This window comes from Labrus bergylta, chromosome 5, assembly GCF_963930695.1.
Source record: "Labrus bergylta chromosome 5, fLabBer1.1, whole genome shotgun sequence".
NCBI lineage: Eukaryota > Metazoa > Chordata > Actinopteri > Labriformes > Labridae > Labrus > Labrus bergylta.
Window position 1 is genome coordinate 9,005,150 of NC_089199.1, and position 18,632 is coordinate 9,023,781.

The 18,632-nt window shown below is 39.2% G+C and overlaps 2 protein-coding genes and 1 long non-coding RNA gene across 7 annotated transcripts; 1 reads left to right on the forward strand and 2 right to left on the reverse strand.

Moving 5' to 3' along the window:
- Nucleotides 1-2,681: 2,681 nt before the first annotated feature.
- Nucleotides 2,682-8,039, forward strand: tarbp2 (TAR (HIV) RNA binding protein 2). 4 transcript variants are annotated; one of them, XM_065954682.1, is made up of 7 exons: nt 2,682-2,924; nt 3,743-4,057; nt 4,231-4,300; nt 4,406-4,508; nt 4,646-4,773; nt 4,965-5,160; nt 5,765-8,039. In XM_065954682.1, the coding sequence occupies exons 1-7, from the start codon at nt 2,872-2,874 to the stop codon at nt 5,920-5,922; spliced, it is 1,023 nt and encodes a 340-aa protein (XP_065810754.1). In that variant the 5' UTR covers nt 2,682-2,871; the 3' UTR covers nt 5,923-8,039. The 4 variants fall into 4 exon arrangements, with proteins under 4 accessions (XP_065810754.1, XP_020492450.1, XP_020492451.1 ...); XM_020636794.3 differs by having other exon boundaries at nt 2,683-2,924; nt 3,743-4,084; XM_020636795.3 differs by having other exon boundaries at nt 2,686-2,924; nt 4,391-4,508.
- LOC109986239 (uncharacterized) lies at nt 3,639-4,745 on the reverse strand. The gene is made up of 2 exons (XR_010666407.1): nt 4,613-4,745; nt 3,639-4,479 (listed from the first exon to the last, which is right to left on the reverse strand). It is a non-coding gene; the product is annotated as an uncharacterized lncRNA (long non-coding RNA).
- Nucleotides 8,040-8,148: 109 nt separating the features above from the next.
- Nucleotides 8,149-17,184, reverse strand: tespa1 (thymocyte expressed, positive selection associated 1). Of its 2 annotated transcripts, none has more exons than XM_065954679.1 (12): nt 16,932-17,184; nt 15,889-16,073; nt 15,200-15,242; nt 14,237-14,277; nt 13,023-13,076; nt 12,403-12,439; nt 11,688-11,738; nt 11,349-11,444; nt 10,847-11,055; nt 9,583-10,739; nt 9,005-9,092; nt 8,149-8,456 (listed from the first exon to the last, which is right to left on the reverse strand). In XM_065954679.1, exons 2-12 carry the CDS (start codon nt 16,034-16,036, stop codon nt 8,344-8,346), a joined length of 2,037 nt encoding a protein of 678 aa, XP_065810751.1. In that variant the 5' UTR covers nt 16,037-16,073; nt 16,932-17,184; the 3' UTR covers nt 8,149-8,343. The 2 variants fall into 2 exon arrangements, with proteins under 2 accessions (XP_065810751.1, XP_020492382.2); XM_020636726.3 differs by having other exon boundaries at nt 16,908-17,183.
- Between the last annotated feature and the right edge of the window lie 1,448 nt (nt 17,185-18,632).

Sequence of the window (18,632 nt, forward strand, 5' to 3'; positions counted from 1 at the left end):
AGCCTTTTTCCTCTCTGTGATTGTAGAGTGTGTCCATGCATGAGTGCACACATCCATAATGAGACTCTGATCATTACAAAGCAATTCCTTCAGACAGAAATCCCTTAAACAGCCTCGGTTTTGGGCTTCATGCGATCCCCCCTTCTGTCTCCTCTCTCCCCAACAGCCACCAACCGCTGCAGCTGCCAAAAATAACACAGGAGCGCCACTCGAACCCGCGCCTCACCACAGCACAGCCCGGCCGCATGAGAGGGATCAAAACACACACAAAAAAGGAAACACATCATATTGTGGATAGGAGGAGGGGAAAAAGAGCATTCATACAGCTCTGTGCTTGAAGATATCTACTGATGATTTTGGCAACAAAAGAACCACACACACTAATTCACCAGGCCAAGACAGAGGAAAGGAAAGTGGATGTGTGTGTCTGTGTGTGCATACATTTTTGGAGGTAATGAAACTGCTAAGATAGTTTTAACTTCTGATGTCATTCGCTCCTTGTTTAAACCACAAGCTCAATAAAAACACTAAGCTTATCATGTCATTGGTTAATAAATTAAGGCTTTAGCAGACAAATAAAGGTCCAGTTAAAATTATCACTGAAAGTAATGAGTAGAAGGGGTTTCCTCTGTTTGCACAAAAATCATTATGTTTTTATTGTAAGTTTGGGAGTTCAAACAGAAGACAACTTCATTTATCATTCTCCATTTGTCTTTGCCAGTCCACTTAGTGTTGCACTTGGCAAAATGTGCTTCTCTACACTGACACACCGATGCCAGTGAATGAAGCCGTCAGGGACCAAGCTCTATTTCTATGGTGGCCAGAAGGGGTTTACGAGCAAACCATCGTGAGATTAATTGTTGAACCACAAAAATAAAGGAAATGATGGAGGGGTGGAAAATGGACTGAAATGTTTTATGGAAGTGTGGCGGCATTCATACGAGAGGAACTTGTGGGTCCAAAGGATTTCAAGGGTCTGCACAAGTCCTTGGTGTATATTTATTCCCTGAGGCGAATGGATCCAAACTAAGCGATGAAACTCCAACAATAATAAAAGTTGTCAGCTTGTAGGGATACCATCAATTGCAATATCACCTTTGCCTAGATTAGGAATAAAAGCAACATTTCTAAATCTGTTTCTTCTGCAAATTGATATGTTCAGGTTTTCTGTATGTAGGCTATATACAGTATTGTATGTGCGATAATGAAAACGTTTTTAAACTGTTTAACATGTATTATTATAAATATTCAAAGGTGGCTGACAACATCAGCTAAGGGGCTGTCCATGAAAAAACTGGCCTCTCTGCTCAGTTATTATTCAAGTCTGTTTGATGTTCATTTAGGTTCATTGTTGATTTAAAGGAAAAAGAAGCGTAAATTTGATTCAGATCACGCAGGCTATTTAGTGTTTGTCTAAGCAGATTCTCACTTGCATTTTTTTATTTAATGTATTGTAATTTGTTTGTCATTCACTGTTTGACCTTCAGCTTTCCCAGTATTTTTGTGTATTTTATTTAAAAGATGTTTATCTGTGGTCCTTAAATATATTAACATAGAACATGAAAGTAAGAATAAGGAAAAAAATATCTTAAAAAAATGTTACAATACAGAACGTAGAACAAATATGAGACAAATGATAGCCTAAGCCAGGAGCGGGCAACTGGCGGCCCTCGTCAACCCTCAATGTGGCCCTCAGGTCAATTTTTACATATCAAAACATGAAGAAAACATGACAAAATCTGCCTTGAAATCACCAGAAATATGTCCATAATAATATTTGATCACTGGTATATGTTGAGTTAAATTTGAGACATAATTGTCTGTAATCGTTTTGGTATTCTACAATTTGGCCCCCCTGGCAGTGAGAGTTGAATGAATGTGGCCCTTGCTGTGACCAAAGTTGCCCATCCCTGGCCTAAGCTATATAGCAAATAGCTAAAAGCTAGCTTTGCATAGATGGGCAAAATATTGACCAGAATGTGCAAATATTTAATATATGAAGGGGGTTATATGATGAAGTAAGAGACGATGGCAGGTGTCAGCAAAACAGTGAGACCCCCGAGGACTGAGTGTTTTCAAATGACTGACTGTCGCCATCTCCTGGTTTGTTTTAGACATAACAAATTACTGAATACAGGACAAAATGGTCACACTATTCAACTACTCTCTGGGCAGATATTTGCTCGAACACAAAGATTAAAAAAAGAGACAGAAATGAACTACTATTATTATTATTATTATTATTATTATCACGGAACTTACTTTTTCTTCCACTTTAGATGGAGCTGTCTGGTTGAAGATTTCAGCTGAGTTAGCTGGTTTGCCAGCTTGCTGAAAGGATGACGTACATTGATAAAATAACAGTTTTAATTTAAATAAATTCAGCCTTAAATTACCCTAATTATTATAACATTTAAAACGTACCGCTTGTCAAATATTTTCTATTTCCAACCCTTCAGAAATACAACTTCCGGTCGAGCTATAGAAGCCGGTCACCTGTTTCTGTTTTGATGAAACAGTCATGAGGTGGATGTTTTTAACATTTAAACTTCGTACCGTGGAGTAGAAACGTAGATAAAACGAGGGTTTTCCGGTTTAAAAGACGAGCTAAACTCCATTTACAGGCTTGGCTTAACACCAAAGGAATTCAAGTTTCGCGGGGCTCCGTCTACGTCATATCTGTGCACCCAGAAGATCACTCCGCTGTGTCCTGTCCTGTGGTCCCGTCGGAGCGAAAGGGGGGCTCTCGTCAAGTCTTCGCCGCCTTAACCAATCCGTCTGGGATAATATTGTCAAATGAAAGAAGGGGCCTGTTTAGGTGGGGGGATTAACCATCTGAAACAGATCGGCTCTGTCTGTGTGAAATAGGGAATGAACGACGAGACAGCATCGGACAGCTGGAAGAGAAACTCCGGGTGCTCCAGGTGAAGCTGCACACAAGCTAAGCTAGCTCACTGTTATGGCTTACAGTATGGTAAAAAAAAAAAGACCCTTCTATCAAAATATGTTGTAATAAAAGCTGTATTATTCTGACATTTTGTTACTTAGATCTGGCTGGTTTCAAAATACAATTCCAGTTGTGCCTTTGAAGGAGCTCCAGCTGCCAATTTAAGTTTACTGTCAATAATACTTTCAAAATCTGTTCCTGCTCTTTGTTTACATCTGTGTCGTCACGCTGATCGTGCCAATTCGTGTAAATTATTTTTTTGTTTTGTCGGGCTCATTTTTAACTAATTTTAAATTGGTTTGCTGTGTTCATTGTTTTTCAGTCGTAGGAAATTAACTTAAAACACTTTGGTGTTTCGGTCTGTTAATAGTGTACACAGTCCACTGTAGAGAGCAAGCACGTCCTTCAAGCAGTAAGATGATTATAGTGTGAAAACCAAGGTCTAACACTTATGTTAGAACTATGTAACTAAAATATGCATAAGAAATGTTACTGTTGTCCAGCCCTCTCCTTTGTTAAATGGTGTGGGCAAAACAATAGACACACAATTTGGTTGATAAGCACCACAACCTGGAGTCCTTTTAAATGTGTTTGCCCCTGATCAGTGCAGTACTGATAGTATGGAGTAGAAAGAGTGTAAAAAAAAAAAAAAAAAATGTTAACATGTGACAAGAACACATTTTGGATCAAATAATAATGCAAAGGTCTTTATAGTTTTTTAACTGTAGTCTGATATTTTGTAAATTGAACAGCTGATGTACAGTCTCCCTCATGCTCTGCATCTCTTTTATTTAGTATTGAGCAAATGCTGGCTGTGAATCCCGGAAAGACGCCGATCAGTCTGCTGCAGGAGTATGGAACGCGGATAGGCAAGACCCCAGTGTACGACCTGCTGAAGGCCGAGGGACAGGCCCACCAGCCCAACTTCACATTCCGCGTCTCCGTCGGAGAGATCAGCTGCACCGGCCAAGGGCCCAGCAAGAAGGCGGCCAAGCACAAAGCAGCAGAGGCTGCTCTGAAGATGCTCAAAGGAGGCTTCGGAGGTCCTGCCGGGGTTGGTGTTGGAGTTGACAGATTTATTGGTGTTGACGTGTCTACTGATGAAGATGGGTCAGTTTCACAAAATGTGATTCCAGAGTCAGTAGATGTTTTTCAGATTTAACATCTTAGTATGTTCTGTATATCTGACGGGATGTCAAGTCATTGACCTTCTTTGAGAGAAGAAGCCAGTGTGGTTTCAGTATTTCCTCTTCTGTGTTTGTTTTATCTCATTCTCTGCACAGCTCCCAGTCTGAAATGAAGACCTCAGGCAGTTCTCAGCAGTCCGAATGTAACCCTGTAGGAGCTCTGCAGGTGAATAAACAGACACCCACTGTAGTTTAAGTGTTATAGTTGCATGCATTTTTGCTTTGATAATTACATGTTTGTGTTCCTCTCTGCTAGGAACTGGTGGTGCAGAAAGGATGGCGTTTGCCAGAATACACCGTCACTCAGGAGTCCGGTCCAGCACATCGGAAAGAGTTCACCATGACCTGCAGAGTCGAGAGATTTGTGGAAATTGGTAAAATTAAAATGTTTCATTCTACAATTAACCGGTTTTGTCTCTTGAGACAACAAAATCCACTTTTTAAAAATACATTTATGACATGCTGTATGCAGCCTAACATTTCTCATTCTCAATCTCCTGGATCTCTGCAGGCAGTGGAACCTCCAAGAAGTTAGCCAAGAGAAACGCAGCAGCAAAGATGTTATCACGAATACACGACGTCCCAGTAGACCTGAGGACAAGTAACGAAGCTGAAACAGAAGAAGACACGTTCAACATGGTAAGGAAACAGACGGTTACTATGTCCGGCAGTTGACTAAAACTAAGTACCTTTTGCATCCTTATAGGTGATGCCTTAATATCATTCAAATTATGTATTTTCACCACAATATCCATAGCAATGTCATCAATCTTTCTGGCAGATAATACTGTTTTTAATGGCACCCTACTTCTTATTCGCCTCACACACAGCACATAGGTAACAGAGCTGAGTCAGGTAAAAGTAAAGGCTTCAGCTGCACATGGGACTCTCTGCGTAACTCTGCTGGAGAGAAGATCCTGCAGCTCCGCAGTCATCCTCTGGGCATGCCCTCTGACTCCAACTTCTGCTCTCTGCTGAGTGACCTGTCAGCTGAGCAGCGCTTCGACGTTAGCTACCTGGATCTTGGTGAGCTCAAAAACAGTGAACACAAATAAATGACTCACTGGCAATTATGACAAAACTCATTAGGGTTCATCAGACTATGTTTGCTGATGGGGAAGCTTCTTAGTGGTTTCACAACAGCACACACTAAGACTTTAACAGCGTTCTAGTCAAATCTTAAATGATAACAGCGTACCACAAAAAAAAAGAAAAAGAAAGTCATGCGGTGTGGTTGCAGTTACTGTCATCAGAAATGGAGGAAGTAGCCTGCAGCTGCATGTTGCCACATTTTGTCAGGCTGACTTTTTTTTTATGTGGTGTATTTTTTATGATTTTTATGATTGTTTTAGTGATGTACTTACTCATGTGTAGACAGCACTTCACAAATGAACAAGAATTTGAAGCTGATAAATGAACGCGTAGCAGTTTTGATTACTAACTGTTGTCTGATCACACTGATGTTAGGAAATGCGACTGAACGATTTGCATAGGAGGCTCAGCCATGCCTCCAGCCACAATGAGGTCTTTAACATTGCTGAAGCAGCACTAAACACAAAGCAGACACTAAACTGTAACAGCTAAACAAAACAAAAACAACTTTTGTTAACTTCTCTGTTTCTTGTTTCAGAGGAACGCAGTCTGAGCGGCCTGTGTCAGTGTCTGGTAGAGCTTTCCACGCAGCCAATCACAGTGTGCCACGGCTTCGCACCGAGTATAGACGCCGCTCGGGCCAATGCGGCCCACAATGCACTGCAGTACCTCAAAATCATGGCCGGAGGGAAGTGATGTCATCTGCCTTCTCAAAGACCCAAACAAGCCCTGACACAGTGCCGGGATAAAATGTCCATAAAGGATGGAGGAGGCACTTTGTGGTCACTTCAAACAACAGGAATTACCTCAAATTTGGAAATCAAGACATTTTCTTCTGATCCAGATGAGCCCCCAGGAGCCATCTTTTTTTTTTGGATGTCTTAATGTTGCCAATGAAGATTTAGTTGCCCAAACACTCATGGACCCCTCTCCTTGACATTTATCATTTAATTATCATTCACTATTTTAAAATTATTTTTTGGTTCTTGTCTGCCCAGCATTGGAAAGCAGCACTCTTTCTGAAAGTCTAACACTTAGAGAGCCTTTACCTTAACATAGAAGAGTCGCTCTTGTAGAGAATCCCCAAAGAATTGCTGAAAATTCTGATCCTACAAAAAGCTTAAACAAGTTGTAGAAATTGGACTACGGAATTTGCTTCTCATTGGTGCTTCGTTTTGCCCCGTTATCATGGATGGAAAAAAAGAGACCAAATTTCAAGCCACGCAAGGAACCAGGGAGAGAAAAAAGACTCTGCTGCACCCGTACCAGAGGATGATTATTTTAAAGGCTGCCCCACTTCCAGAAGAGCTTGTACAAGAATTGAAAATGTGGATTGTTTTGGACTTGAACCCTAAAAACTTTTTGTCTCCACGACGCTCTTGATGTTGGGCGTTAAAGATTTGAATTCTGGGATATTCATCCCTCTTGCTTTAACTCTCAGTGGTTAAAACTCAACATGTTGCCATTTGTCTGCCATTATGAACTGAAATAAGTTTTTCCAAATTTAAACATGGACCCTTACTAATCATGTTACTCCTTGGCATTCCAAAAGTTGAAAAGGAGTCACCGTTTGACTTAGATGGCTAATAATAACGTGAATTGTCACAGTAGGATGTAGTGTTGCCCCTTTTATGAACTTCCTGTGTAAATTTGTACAAGTTTAAAAATGTACAATCCATACGACAGAAAATCTTTTGACTTTGAGGATAGTTAAACATTCGGTTTGTCCCAATTTTGACGCCCCCTGTGGACAAAGCTGTAACTCTTATCTTTACTCATTTTGTCCCTTTTTGAAAAAATGCTTTTTAAATATCTCCCACGTTATTGAAACCTTTAAATGTATCACACAAAAATAATTGCTGTGGAAATAGTAAAAAAGAAAAGAAAAGCTATTTCTGCAGAGTACGGTTAACCACTCCGTCTGACTCCCCCCCCCCCCCCCCCCCCCCAGCAGTGTTTACAGGTATTAAGATCATCAAGAAATAATCAATCTTGTCCATTTTAGTCTGATTAGCTTGATGATTTGCAAACACAGGCATCATCTTTAACATTAGTGTGTTTTATAACCAGCCAAAAACTCCACACATGAGCTTATAAAAGACTCTACATTACAAATGCTTTTATTTTCTCAACTTTGGTCCCATCTGCCCCAAAATGTGCAAACAACATAGTGAAGTGTAATGACCACTGTTTGATCATTTGCAGTAGTGATGTATTACTTTAAACTTTAAACTCACTTTAGGTGTTTGACATCATAGACCAGAGAAACAAAACTACCTCATTTTCTTTAATGGAGTTCTAAAACTGAACGTTTCAGTGCTCCTTTTGTCCGATTTAGTTCCACTTGTGATTTAAGTCACTTTGATTTCTTTTTAGTCACTATTCCCAAAGTGAAATTTGAATATTGATGAGTGATTCTCTTCATCGTATTATCCCTCCTCCTCTTCTTAAGGATTCACCACCGTGTACTGTACTGTGTTTGCATTCATCTAAAAACCGTTTTAAAAATACTTTTCACTTGTTAAAAAGATAATGTCCTTTGCACACTGCAAGCTGACCGTGTTTCATTACTTTGACTCCCAATCCCACTGGTATCTCCTGGAACAGCACTGTGTGTTTCAAACCACCTAATTCTCTGAACTGGAAGATCTGCATTTTGTTCTTCACATTACTGTCAACGATGAACTGAACCTGTTTTTTTTTTTTGTGAGTTTCAGGTGCTAACTTTAATACTTTTAAACAAGAATTCTTTGTTGTGGTGATAGAAAATTTCTCCGTTTTTAGACGAACAATAAAGTAAAATGTGAAACTGACTTTGTGAAACTTTTTTGTGTGTTAATTTTACTGCCAGCTTTTGTTCAAATAACTTGAACGGGCTTAAATTTCATTTAAATGACAATTAAATTAAATATGTCCACAAAGTGCGTCATCAAGCCATTTTATTAACTTATTTTTATTATTATTTACAGTAGTCTATTCGATGTTAGACTGCAGGAGAAACAAAATGCTTGCAATAATTTAAAAATTCTTCAAAAAATCTTCTGTGAAGGGAAAAGTCTCCAACAGTATAAAGATGTCTTCTTTTTCTGGGCTGATAGGAGTTTTCTTTTTTGTTTGTTACATGGAGTTCAGGTTATCGATCATCCGCAGTGTGTTGGACGACAGGCTGACTTCTTCATCAGCATACCCGCTGCTGTCTGACTGCACACTGTCGCCCCGGACCACCTCACCTGCACAGGAACACAAACTCAGTCAGACTACAGCTCCGTAAACTGTACGACTCTGCACAAACGCAGCTGCAGCGTGACCCGATTAGGCAAACAGTCTTTTCCTTGTTACTTTCACACCTGCACAATGACCTGGATACACACACATGCTCACTTATTCATCCCTAAACTACTCCATTCCTCACATGTCATCACTGACCCCAAACCCAACCCCATTCAGTGAGCCCCACAACAAATATTCAAGTTCTGCAGGTTTTTTTTGTTTGTTTTTTCACTAAAAGACATTTCTGCGAATTACTTTGTGTCTTCTGGTTAGTTTCACACTTTTATTGACATGTTTACAGTCTCTAGAAGTGTTCAGACTGGCTGTTTATCAGGGTGCTCAGAAAATTGATGACTAATCCTGTTTAAAGAAGAAACAGCTGCTTGAATTTTCTTTTCAGAGGTTACAGTTCTTTAAAATGTCACTCAGCAGTGTAGCAAAGCTAAAGTTGTAGCTTCTGCTTTATTAAAAAAGTCATAAAATAAAGAGTGATTAAACCATGCTTTACCTTTGTTTTGCTGTTTTTTGGACAACAGGGAAGTTCCTGTTCTAGTAACTACTGATTGTCCAAAATCTTCCTCCCCTGCACTGTGTACCTATGGAGACAAAAGAACGGTGTGTTTACTGCTTTTACTGCTGTATAATTAAGAAACAATGACGTGCACAATCACTATTTTAACAATGTCTGTGTAGGTTCTCAGTCATCCAGGTCACGGTAAAATTCAAAGCTTGATCCAAAGGCAACTGGACTAAGTTAAAGATCTTGAAGACCTCTCCACAGAAAGGCCTCTCTAGTTCTAAACTAACTGGTAGACACACAGCCTCTGTGGATCATTATAAGATCAAGCATGGTCACATGAGAGTCGTTAGCTGAGTCACTGACCATGTTTGATCAAGCTTCAAACCATTAACAATAATATGATTGATTATAAACATCACAATAAACACTTGCACACAGTCACAGGGAGTTCTAATATTAAGTCCAATACTCTCACTTCATAGAATAAAAAACAAATGTATCTCAATTTTAGTCCATATCTAGTGTACACATTTACGTATTACTGTTATAAGTTCCCTATACTGTACCTCCTCCAGCTCAAAGGAGTTAACCTGTGGCAGGTTGTTGGAGACGAGCCCCCGGCACTGATGTGTCAGTGGATTCAGGTATTGACCTTTCTCCTCAATGAATGACTCCTCACAGGTCTGGACAAGTTGGACAGCTGAGGTATGACTGGAATCTGGTGTGTTTGAGGGACATGAATCGACTACCTCCCCCTCCCAGCCGGTCACAGTGATGCAGCACTGGGTTTGGCTACCATGCTGAGCCGGGACCTCAAGTGATTTGGATTCCACCAGGGCCCTCGCAACATCACCTGAGTGCAAGTCCTCGTCATGCTCAGAGATAGCTGCTTCTGGTCCAGGACAGGGTCTATCTATGCCTTCTGTCTCAGAGCAGATTAGAGGTAAACTGTTTGTTTTTGGATTGCGTGTGCAGAAAGGCGCCGTGTGTACACTCTCCACTATCTGTGGGCAGATTAGATCGTGTGTAACCTTGGCAACTGCTTTCATATGGGCAGTTTTTATGTCACTTGGAGATGAACATGACATAAACTCATGATCTGTTTCTATCAAGGTCTCTCCTGATAACGATGACGCTAAAGACGTTCTTTCACAATGAGTCCTGCTGTCAAGATTTGCTGGTTTGATGCTGTTTTCAGCATTCTCTAATGGTTTACAGCCCTCCATCTCCCTATGACAGCTTTTATCTTCATTTTCTAGAGTTTGTTTATCCACCATGATATGCTGTGTTTGCTCCTGTTCCCCTTTTCTACAGGATTTATCAGCATCCTTTTCCAGCCAAACATCAGCAGCTGAATTACTCTTGCTATATTCCCCCATATCCAGTGTCTTAATCGCCCCAGATTTGACTTTCTCTAGGACACTGTCCACCACATCAGGCAGGCTGGATCTCTTCCTGGGCGAGGGCTGCGGAGAGGTAGATTCTGACCCTCGAGGTGAGCCCGTGTAAAGACACATCTTGGAGACAGTGTCCTTCAGCCTCTCCACCGGCGATCGCGGCTCGCTGCGGATGTTGCTCCTGAAGCGTTCGATTCTCTCCATGGGCGATGAGAAGTTGAACTCTGGTGTGGCCAGTTTCTGCAGAGGAGTACGGGACACGTGAGAGTAGAGGGAGTAGAAAGCGTTGGCCATCGCTGTGAGGACTTGCACTTGTCTGAAACGACCTTTAGAGGGGGAAAAAAGAAGAACGAATACAATAAAAATACATAATCATATCATACAAATCATATGACAAAAACAAACAACAGTAAAGTTAGTTTAATAGTCTCACTGGCAAGAGTGAGGCCGGGGTCTTCCTCATTTATCCGCCGCAGCTGTGAGTCGAGAAACAGGCGGAAGTTGATGCCCTGAGCCGAAGAGGGGAAGGTGAAGAAGCGAGGTGGAATTCGAACAGTGACCTGTGGCTCATCGCAGCCAAAACCCAGCTGGTACAGCGTCTCCTCTGCATCCTCCGAACACAACTGCAGGACGTCCGAAACACTGGTGTGCATGTGAGAAAGATGAGAGATACAGACTTTTTCCTGTTTTAGAGTTTCCGTCAAGACAGCTGTATTAAAGGATGTGTAATGCGTAAAAAAAAACATTATAAATGCGTAAAATAACATTATAAATACTTGTAAATACAAAGAAATCAAGAAATAAAGCAGAGATTTTTATTTTTTGCTACTGATTTATTTGTGTAAAAACAAACCAGAAATGGATCAAACTCAGGAGGAAATGCAGTTTCCTGTGTTCAAACCCACATTATTTTTTCATAAATGTTGAAGCCTCACCTTGATGTAGTCTTACAGGTGGAGGACGAGGGGCAGCTGGAGGCCATGCTGTGTCCCAAGTGCAATAATGGAAGACATAGATTTGGCCGAGATGTACTGGACAACAAAACATCAGACATGAGAAGTTATTTACAATATACCAAAGAAAATACAAAAACAATTCTATAGAAAACTTTTGGTATGCTTCCAAATGTAAGCAAAGACTTGTTAGCCGACAAGTAAACACAGAGCCTAAATCGATAAAACTGAAAGAAAAAAAGAAAAACCTAGTGTACTTTCTGTGTCAACATTTGGACATCATTGTCTTTTTTTGATCTTAAGGAGTAGATGCTATCTGACCTGCAGGTAAGTCTGCATGGTCCTTGTTTGGAGGAAGTATGCTGTGCGAGGCTTCATGGTCAGCAAAGAGTCGAGTGAAGACGAAAAGAAGAAACAGAATCAATTATTGGCCAGTAGGTTTAAACGTAAGTTGAATGTCTAGTAATGTGTAATTTTTTTATTACAATAAATATAGAACAATAAAACATAGTAACCAAAGAGAACAGTAAAATAACAATATTACAATAAGAAATATGATATTAAAAATATGCAGTTTAAACTAATTAACCAACTAACTAACTAATGTACAAAAAGAGCTGTATGGTTTTTACATAAACATGTAAGGAGTTGCCACGGCGATGTGCTAAATAACTTTATTTATTACAGAGTAAATTTCCAATGTAAGATCTGACTTTTACAGTATATTTTCCTTCAAAAAATAACGAAAGCATCAGTAAAATGACAAGCCATCATGACTAGCATATAGTCAATGAAAAATGGGAGCTTTGTCATTTCAACACAAACAGCGTCAACATGCAGGGGGATAACCAGTGACTACAATTATCAACAAAGTGTCTGGAGTTAGGTTGGGTGGGTGTGCAGTTAGTTCAATCTGTGTCACACTTTATGACTCTACATCTGACTCTGACATGGATTCATATGAACATTTATTAACTCTTTCATCTTGTTGTTTGTTTTATTGCACTGCAGATAGAAGATTACAGTTGCTACTTACCAAGCTTTAGATGTCACTCCACCGTTTAACTCAGAAGCTGAAAAAAAGTTGTACATGTTCATTTGCAACAATAGTTGAATCCCTATTTTTTTGCAAACGTGTCCCCTTCAGATATGTGTCAGTTTGAACTTGTTACCCCACTAATGAAACATTTTCATGCTTACAGACAAGCTCTATGCAGTTCCTCTATTGCTGTTACTTCAGAAATATGAGGCTTAAAGCTTAAATTGTAAAATAGGGTCTAGTAAAAGACCCTGCAATTTAAATAAAATCACTTTCTGAAATGATTTCTTTATGTGTGGCCCTGATACGGCTACATTTGTTGTTGTTAGTGTAGTTACATTTTGTATCAAGAAAAGAGAAGAGAATTTCTTGTGCTATACTTCTCCCTTTCCAAAACTCTCCTTCTCGGCAAAAGTTTCAGTACTATGTAACTCTGGACTTCTTGATGACATAATACAGTTGATGTGCATCAGTGGGTCGCAGTGTGTGGCTCATTGTCCCTGCTTTTACAGAATAAGCAAATGTAAGCCTGTACATGATGCACACCTCATTTTCCTACAACGACATTTCCTGCTTTGAATTGTTTCATGCACTTTTGTAAGTTACTGTGTACTCACCATCTGCACCGAGACTCAGCTCATCATCAAAGGTGTTGGGTTTTAACACAGATTCTAAAAAAAAAAACACAAAGTCAGTAAGTAATTTCAAATGTAGTTTACATCTCTATAAACATTAAGTAATCATGCCTGTACGGAGGTGCCAGTAGCCTAGTTGTTTTTAGTGCATGTCCGATGCACGGAGGCTATAGTCCTCCAAGTAGGCGACTTGGGTTCAAATCTGACCTGTGGCTCCTTTCCTGCATGTCATACCCCACTCTCTCGCTCTCCCTGACTTCTGGTTCTATCCACTGTCCTATCTCTAAATAAAAGCATAAAAAGTCCCAAAAATAAACCTTTTAAAAGGAAAAAAGAAGTCATGCTTGAGTCACCGGAATGGTGTGATTTATTTAACTACAGTAAGTACTAACCCTAAGTGTGAACTAAAAACACTCAAATTTCAAATTCATGCTATTTTATACCTCAAGAATGAATAGGTAAAGTGTTACATATCTGACAAATTGTATCATAACATGCCGTACCTTACTGTATCGTATCATATCATACTGTATTATTGTGTCACAAATATTGTAACTTTTAAATCGCCGATATATATACATGCATTAATTTTTTATAACAAATTACTTTAGGGATTAAGAATTGATGTTTAATTAGCTCTTTTTAGATGATGCACTGTCATTGGTTAAACCAGTAGAAAACATAAATGTAATGCACAGTAGTATGCACTATTTGTTTTGATTTATTCTTATTTATTCTTAAGTATTTAAGGTTTAGAAAGTCAAAGTATACTTGGCTGAAAATACCTTTTCAAAGCCGAATTCAGCATTTCAGTGTACTGTTGTATGTATTTCTTATAATAAAAGCATTTATATTTACTTCAGTAATGCTACTTTTACCGAAGTAAAAAATGCGATGCTTTCTCCACCGTAGCTGGAGTGTATGAAATGTCTCTGTAAGTGTATGGACACTCAAACACTGCTTAACACAAAATACAAGACTTTCTTTCTTTGTACTCATTTGAGTTGATTTGCAAGCAAACAGTAAATGTGTTAATTTACTTTTGGCAAAAACATCACTACTAAGTGAAATATCTTCCCTCTCTTTTTAAGTTGCATAAGGTGTTATTGAGAAACTTTACTAACAATCATAAATAAGGACATTTTCTGATGGTACATGGTTATTCAAAAGAAGTCTTTATTTCCCTTAATACTCACCAAAACTCAGCTGACTGGTGTTTTCTGTGCGGGAACCTGACCTGTAAAAAACAATTCCAGATTATTTACGCAAACATACAAACACACATATATCAGGTCAGTGTAATGGCATGCTTCTTCTTTCAAATAAGCTGCTGCATTTGCATAGATAGCCTAAGCAGGGAAATTATAGCATCCTTACTGCAAATGCAATCATGAGATCTACTCAGATATTTCTCTATCTCTCAACATGCTAACTTCCTCTAGAAATGTTCACATGCTGATCAGCAGTGAGGTTAACACCTCCTAACCCATCTAGTCATTTTTGTGTGTAGTTCACAAAAGTCAACCATCACACCCTTCCTTTTACAGTATTCTGTCCTGGTGTTAGAAGTCATTTAGATGCCAACACACTGTCACATAGCCACTGCAGCTTCCTTTTCTTTGACTTAAACAGGAGACATTCAATATTGACCTCCAATCAGTTTCATGAAAGCAGGAACTGATCATTCCTTTAGTCTTATAATCATTTTACACTGAATCACTAGGCTAGTCACATTTACTGTATGAGGACCTGTTTCGATCTACATACTGAGAGCAACATATTTGCTTTTTGCCACAAACAACATTTGTCCACAGCTGTTTGCATGCATAACATGACCCATGCAAAGAATCTGCTGTTCTGTTCAACACTGTCAGACGAGTAGAAGTCAGCAAAGGGCACTCTAACAAAGTGGTTTACAGAACTAAAATAAGCCTCTTTTTTTTCCAAAGGAGCCGTCCTTGATAAAGTCATCATCTAACGCTGTTGTGGCAGAAACAGAACTGCAGCGACCTTACCACACAGTCTTCCTGGAACACCTGACCTCAGAGAGTTTCCACTTTCTACTCAATGTTTGTTGAACCAGTCTCAACTGACTGACACCTTGTAATTTAGAAAAACGTCATCTTACATAAAAACTGTAGTAAAGCAAGCTGACTCACCCACAACCCAGGAGCCAGGTCTCAATCTTTCCGGTGGAGCATCCTGTGGAAATCAAAAACTTATTAAATTAAACAACTGTTTGTGTTCTTCGCTTTGTACCAAATTTGCATTAACATTTCAAGTGCAATCATTTTCATGTCTAAAAAGCATTATATATAACTGGAGACATGTACAACATCCAATTGAAGGTACCTTATACTTTGTAAAAATAATTGTATTATTTACTATCTTTTTATTATTATTATCTTTTTATTAATTTTATTTAACTTTATATTTTTATATGTTGGGTTGAGTGCATGAAGACATAAAGGAGATGTAATACTTGCTTTAGGGGATGAACAGCACATTTGTTTTATTCTTTTCTTTGATTCTGTTAATGAGTAGTGTTGTTTTGTTTTTTTTACAAAATATAAGTGCTGTTGTATTTTTGTAACTTAAAAGTGGAAGTCTGATTGGATTGAAATAATACAGCACGTTAAGCTATTTTTAAAAGCTAAATCGATCCAAGTTTTTGTTTCAATATCCATTTCAGATCAAGCCTTTCTTATATAGTATGTAGATTAAGTGAAGTCATACACTCTCCTTCCCATAAAATCTATTCCTGACCATGTGCCTCTCAATTTGAAGATACTTAGAAGACACGTACGTGCTCAATGTATCCCTTACACTCCCATACGTTTGAACCTACCGTCAGAAAAGACATCATCGTCTGCTATAGATGCAGATTGGAGGATGCTCTGTGGCTGTCCTTCAGTGTCTTCTTCTTCCAGAGTGAGCTTCTGTCGGCTGCTGTTGATCCAGGCTCGCCGCCTCACCGTGGAAGACGGGCTCTCCATCGCCTCAGATCACATACAGCTCCAGAGCAAGGTGGGTCTGAAGTTTCAGAAGCACAATAATGATAACATGTTTTAGTTTTTCACAGTGAAGTCCAGGATATGAATTGTTTTGTGGCAGTATTCTATAGCATTGAGTAGAACTGTTATTAGGTATATAAACTGTGCTCTTAGAAATTTTGGACAGTGAATCACAAAAAATCTGACATATAATTACAGATAACAAGCACTACCTCCAAGTAAAAAGAACCGCATTAATTTTTAAAATATATATCCACCCACTTATAACCATTATCTACAGTGTGGAGACTTATGTAAGACAAATACCAGTAAAATATCAGTCTACCTTTGTAAGCACCCAAACACAACTGCACTAAGTCAAGTTCAGAAACAACTTAAGTTTACTATAAGTGTGAAGACGACAATTCTTTTTGTATCAAATATTGATGTCATTACTAATAAGAAATAAATGTGAGACAAAACATACAGTTTTTAATTTTAACATTGAATATCTAAAGAGTATAATAGCCTGAAAGCAATCCAACAAGTATGGGCAATGTTCAAAATATTTCAGTCAGATACATTCCTTTAAATTCGTTTACATTAAAACCTACAAAAGAAACGTCATGAATATTTTTAATTTCCAGCCATTTTATAGCAACTAATGAGCCTTACCCGTTTTATTACAGTTTAAGGTAAACATTTTTGATTACATGTCTTTCAGTCAGCCTAATGTAAGTTCTAGGCTATATGATTAAAGAAATCATCCATACACAGTTGACCATCTACTAAGTTTACTTAGTAGATGGTCAACTGTGTATCTGTTATACAACAAGCCTTTCCATTTCCGGGCAAAAGCAAATAACAAACAAACCTGGCAGAAGAAAAGCAGCTTCACCTTCATCGAGGCAGGTTTCACTTCTGTCAGCAAGCGCGCTTTCCTTCTCGTTTCCTGTTGTCGCGAGCTCAGATATGTGATCTGTGATGTAGCAATCTGTCAAAACCTCCAGCCCTACAGCCTGCTCTACTGTTCAGTGAGGAATGTAGCTCAATGATTTGTCTTCATGTTAACCCCAGCCTGCATGTGTGTGGATGAATGCTCCGTGGACGATGATGTTGGTTTGAGCAGATTGTAGGAAGTGACTTTGCATCTCATCTGAAACAGTTAGAGGCGCGTGGGACGCAGCTGCGACGCATCCTGCAGAAACAAAAGCAAGACCTGCATTTTTTTTATTGTTCTAATGTCAGAGGTAAAGATTGAGTACACAACATAGGACCACATTTTAATAAAAACTCGGTTCGCAAGATAAGCAACATATGACCTCCAGTCACAATTATTGTTTGCGCATTTATGAAAAGCCTTTCGGTCAATAATATCAAATAGATAGACAATGTCATTGCATTAACAGTAGCCTATTTTAATTTCTTCAAGGGTTAGGCAAGAATGTAGCCTATGGGTTCATCATCATGATGAAGGCTCGCCCAGTTCACAGTTTGACTTAACAAAAGGACCTAATACAAAGGTGATATGCTGTTACATAAGCATATGTTGGTTTAGAAGAAAAAAAAAGAGGCTACTTTAGAGTTGAAATGGGCTACAAGAGCTCAACAAAGTGGGCAATTTGCTGCACAAAGAGTTACGATTTTGCTTCAGAAAATAATGTTGTAGCCATCTTTGACTTCAGTAGGCTATAATTTTAAAATGAATAAAGATTATAGACGACTGGTACTTTAATTTTGTAAATACAATAAACTTATTCCTGATATATGGAACCAGCATTGAGCAATTAAGAAAGATTATAGACTACTGGTACTTTAATTTTGTAAATACAATAAATTTATTCCTGATAAATGGAAGCAGCATTGAGCACTGTCAACCCGATAAGACTAATGAAACAATAATTGTTAGACCTCAGAGAGTAGCCTGAGATTAAAATAAATAGTAGAAGTAGCATTATCCATCTCTATGACCATCTGAAATGATGGTGTTTGACATCAGGCAGAGTTGTGGATGCAGGCTTGGTGTGAGGATGGACTCCACCCTCCGTCCTGTTTACATAGGCACATGTGTTGCTTCACCGACAGCCCCCTTGTACATCCCAATAACACAAGCCCTCCCACATGTGAGCCATTTTCTCCTCCCAGCGCGGTTACAGCCAGTGTTGGAGTCTGAGGTGGTCTCCTCTCCCCCCCACCCTGAGTGGGCTACTCCTCCCGCCTCCTTACTATTTCCCTGCCCACAGGGCGCTACCAGGGAGTGGCCATTAGCCACGGAGGCAAGACTTAAATACCCAGGGCGCCTTCCTACTTCCCCAACTCCGTGTTCAAAACATGAAATACGAATTGAATCCTTACAGTTATATGACAGGTTACATGACACTTATACAAAAGGGAAATACCAGTATCTACCTAAACGTATTTACTCATGGCGCATTTTTAAGCGGAAAACAGATAACCGAACGTCAATCATTCTCAGTTGTACAACCTATCTTGCTAGCTCCCGCCCAATTCTCCGCCTTTGGTCCAATAACATTGGTTAGTAGATTCTCGTGGGCAGAAACGAGCTCTTCAATTGGATGAAAGCAGCAATCCCTCGCAA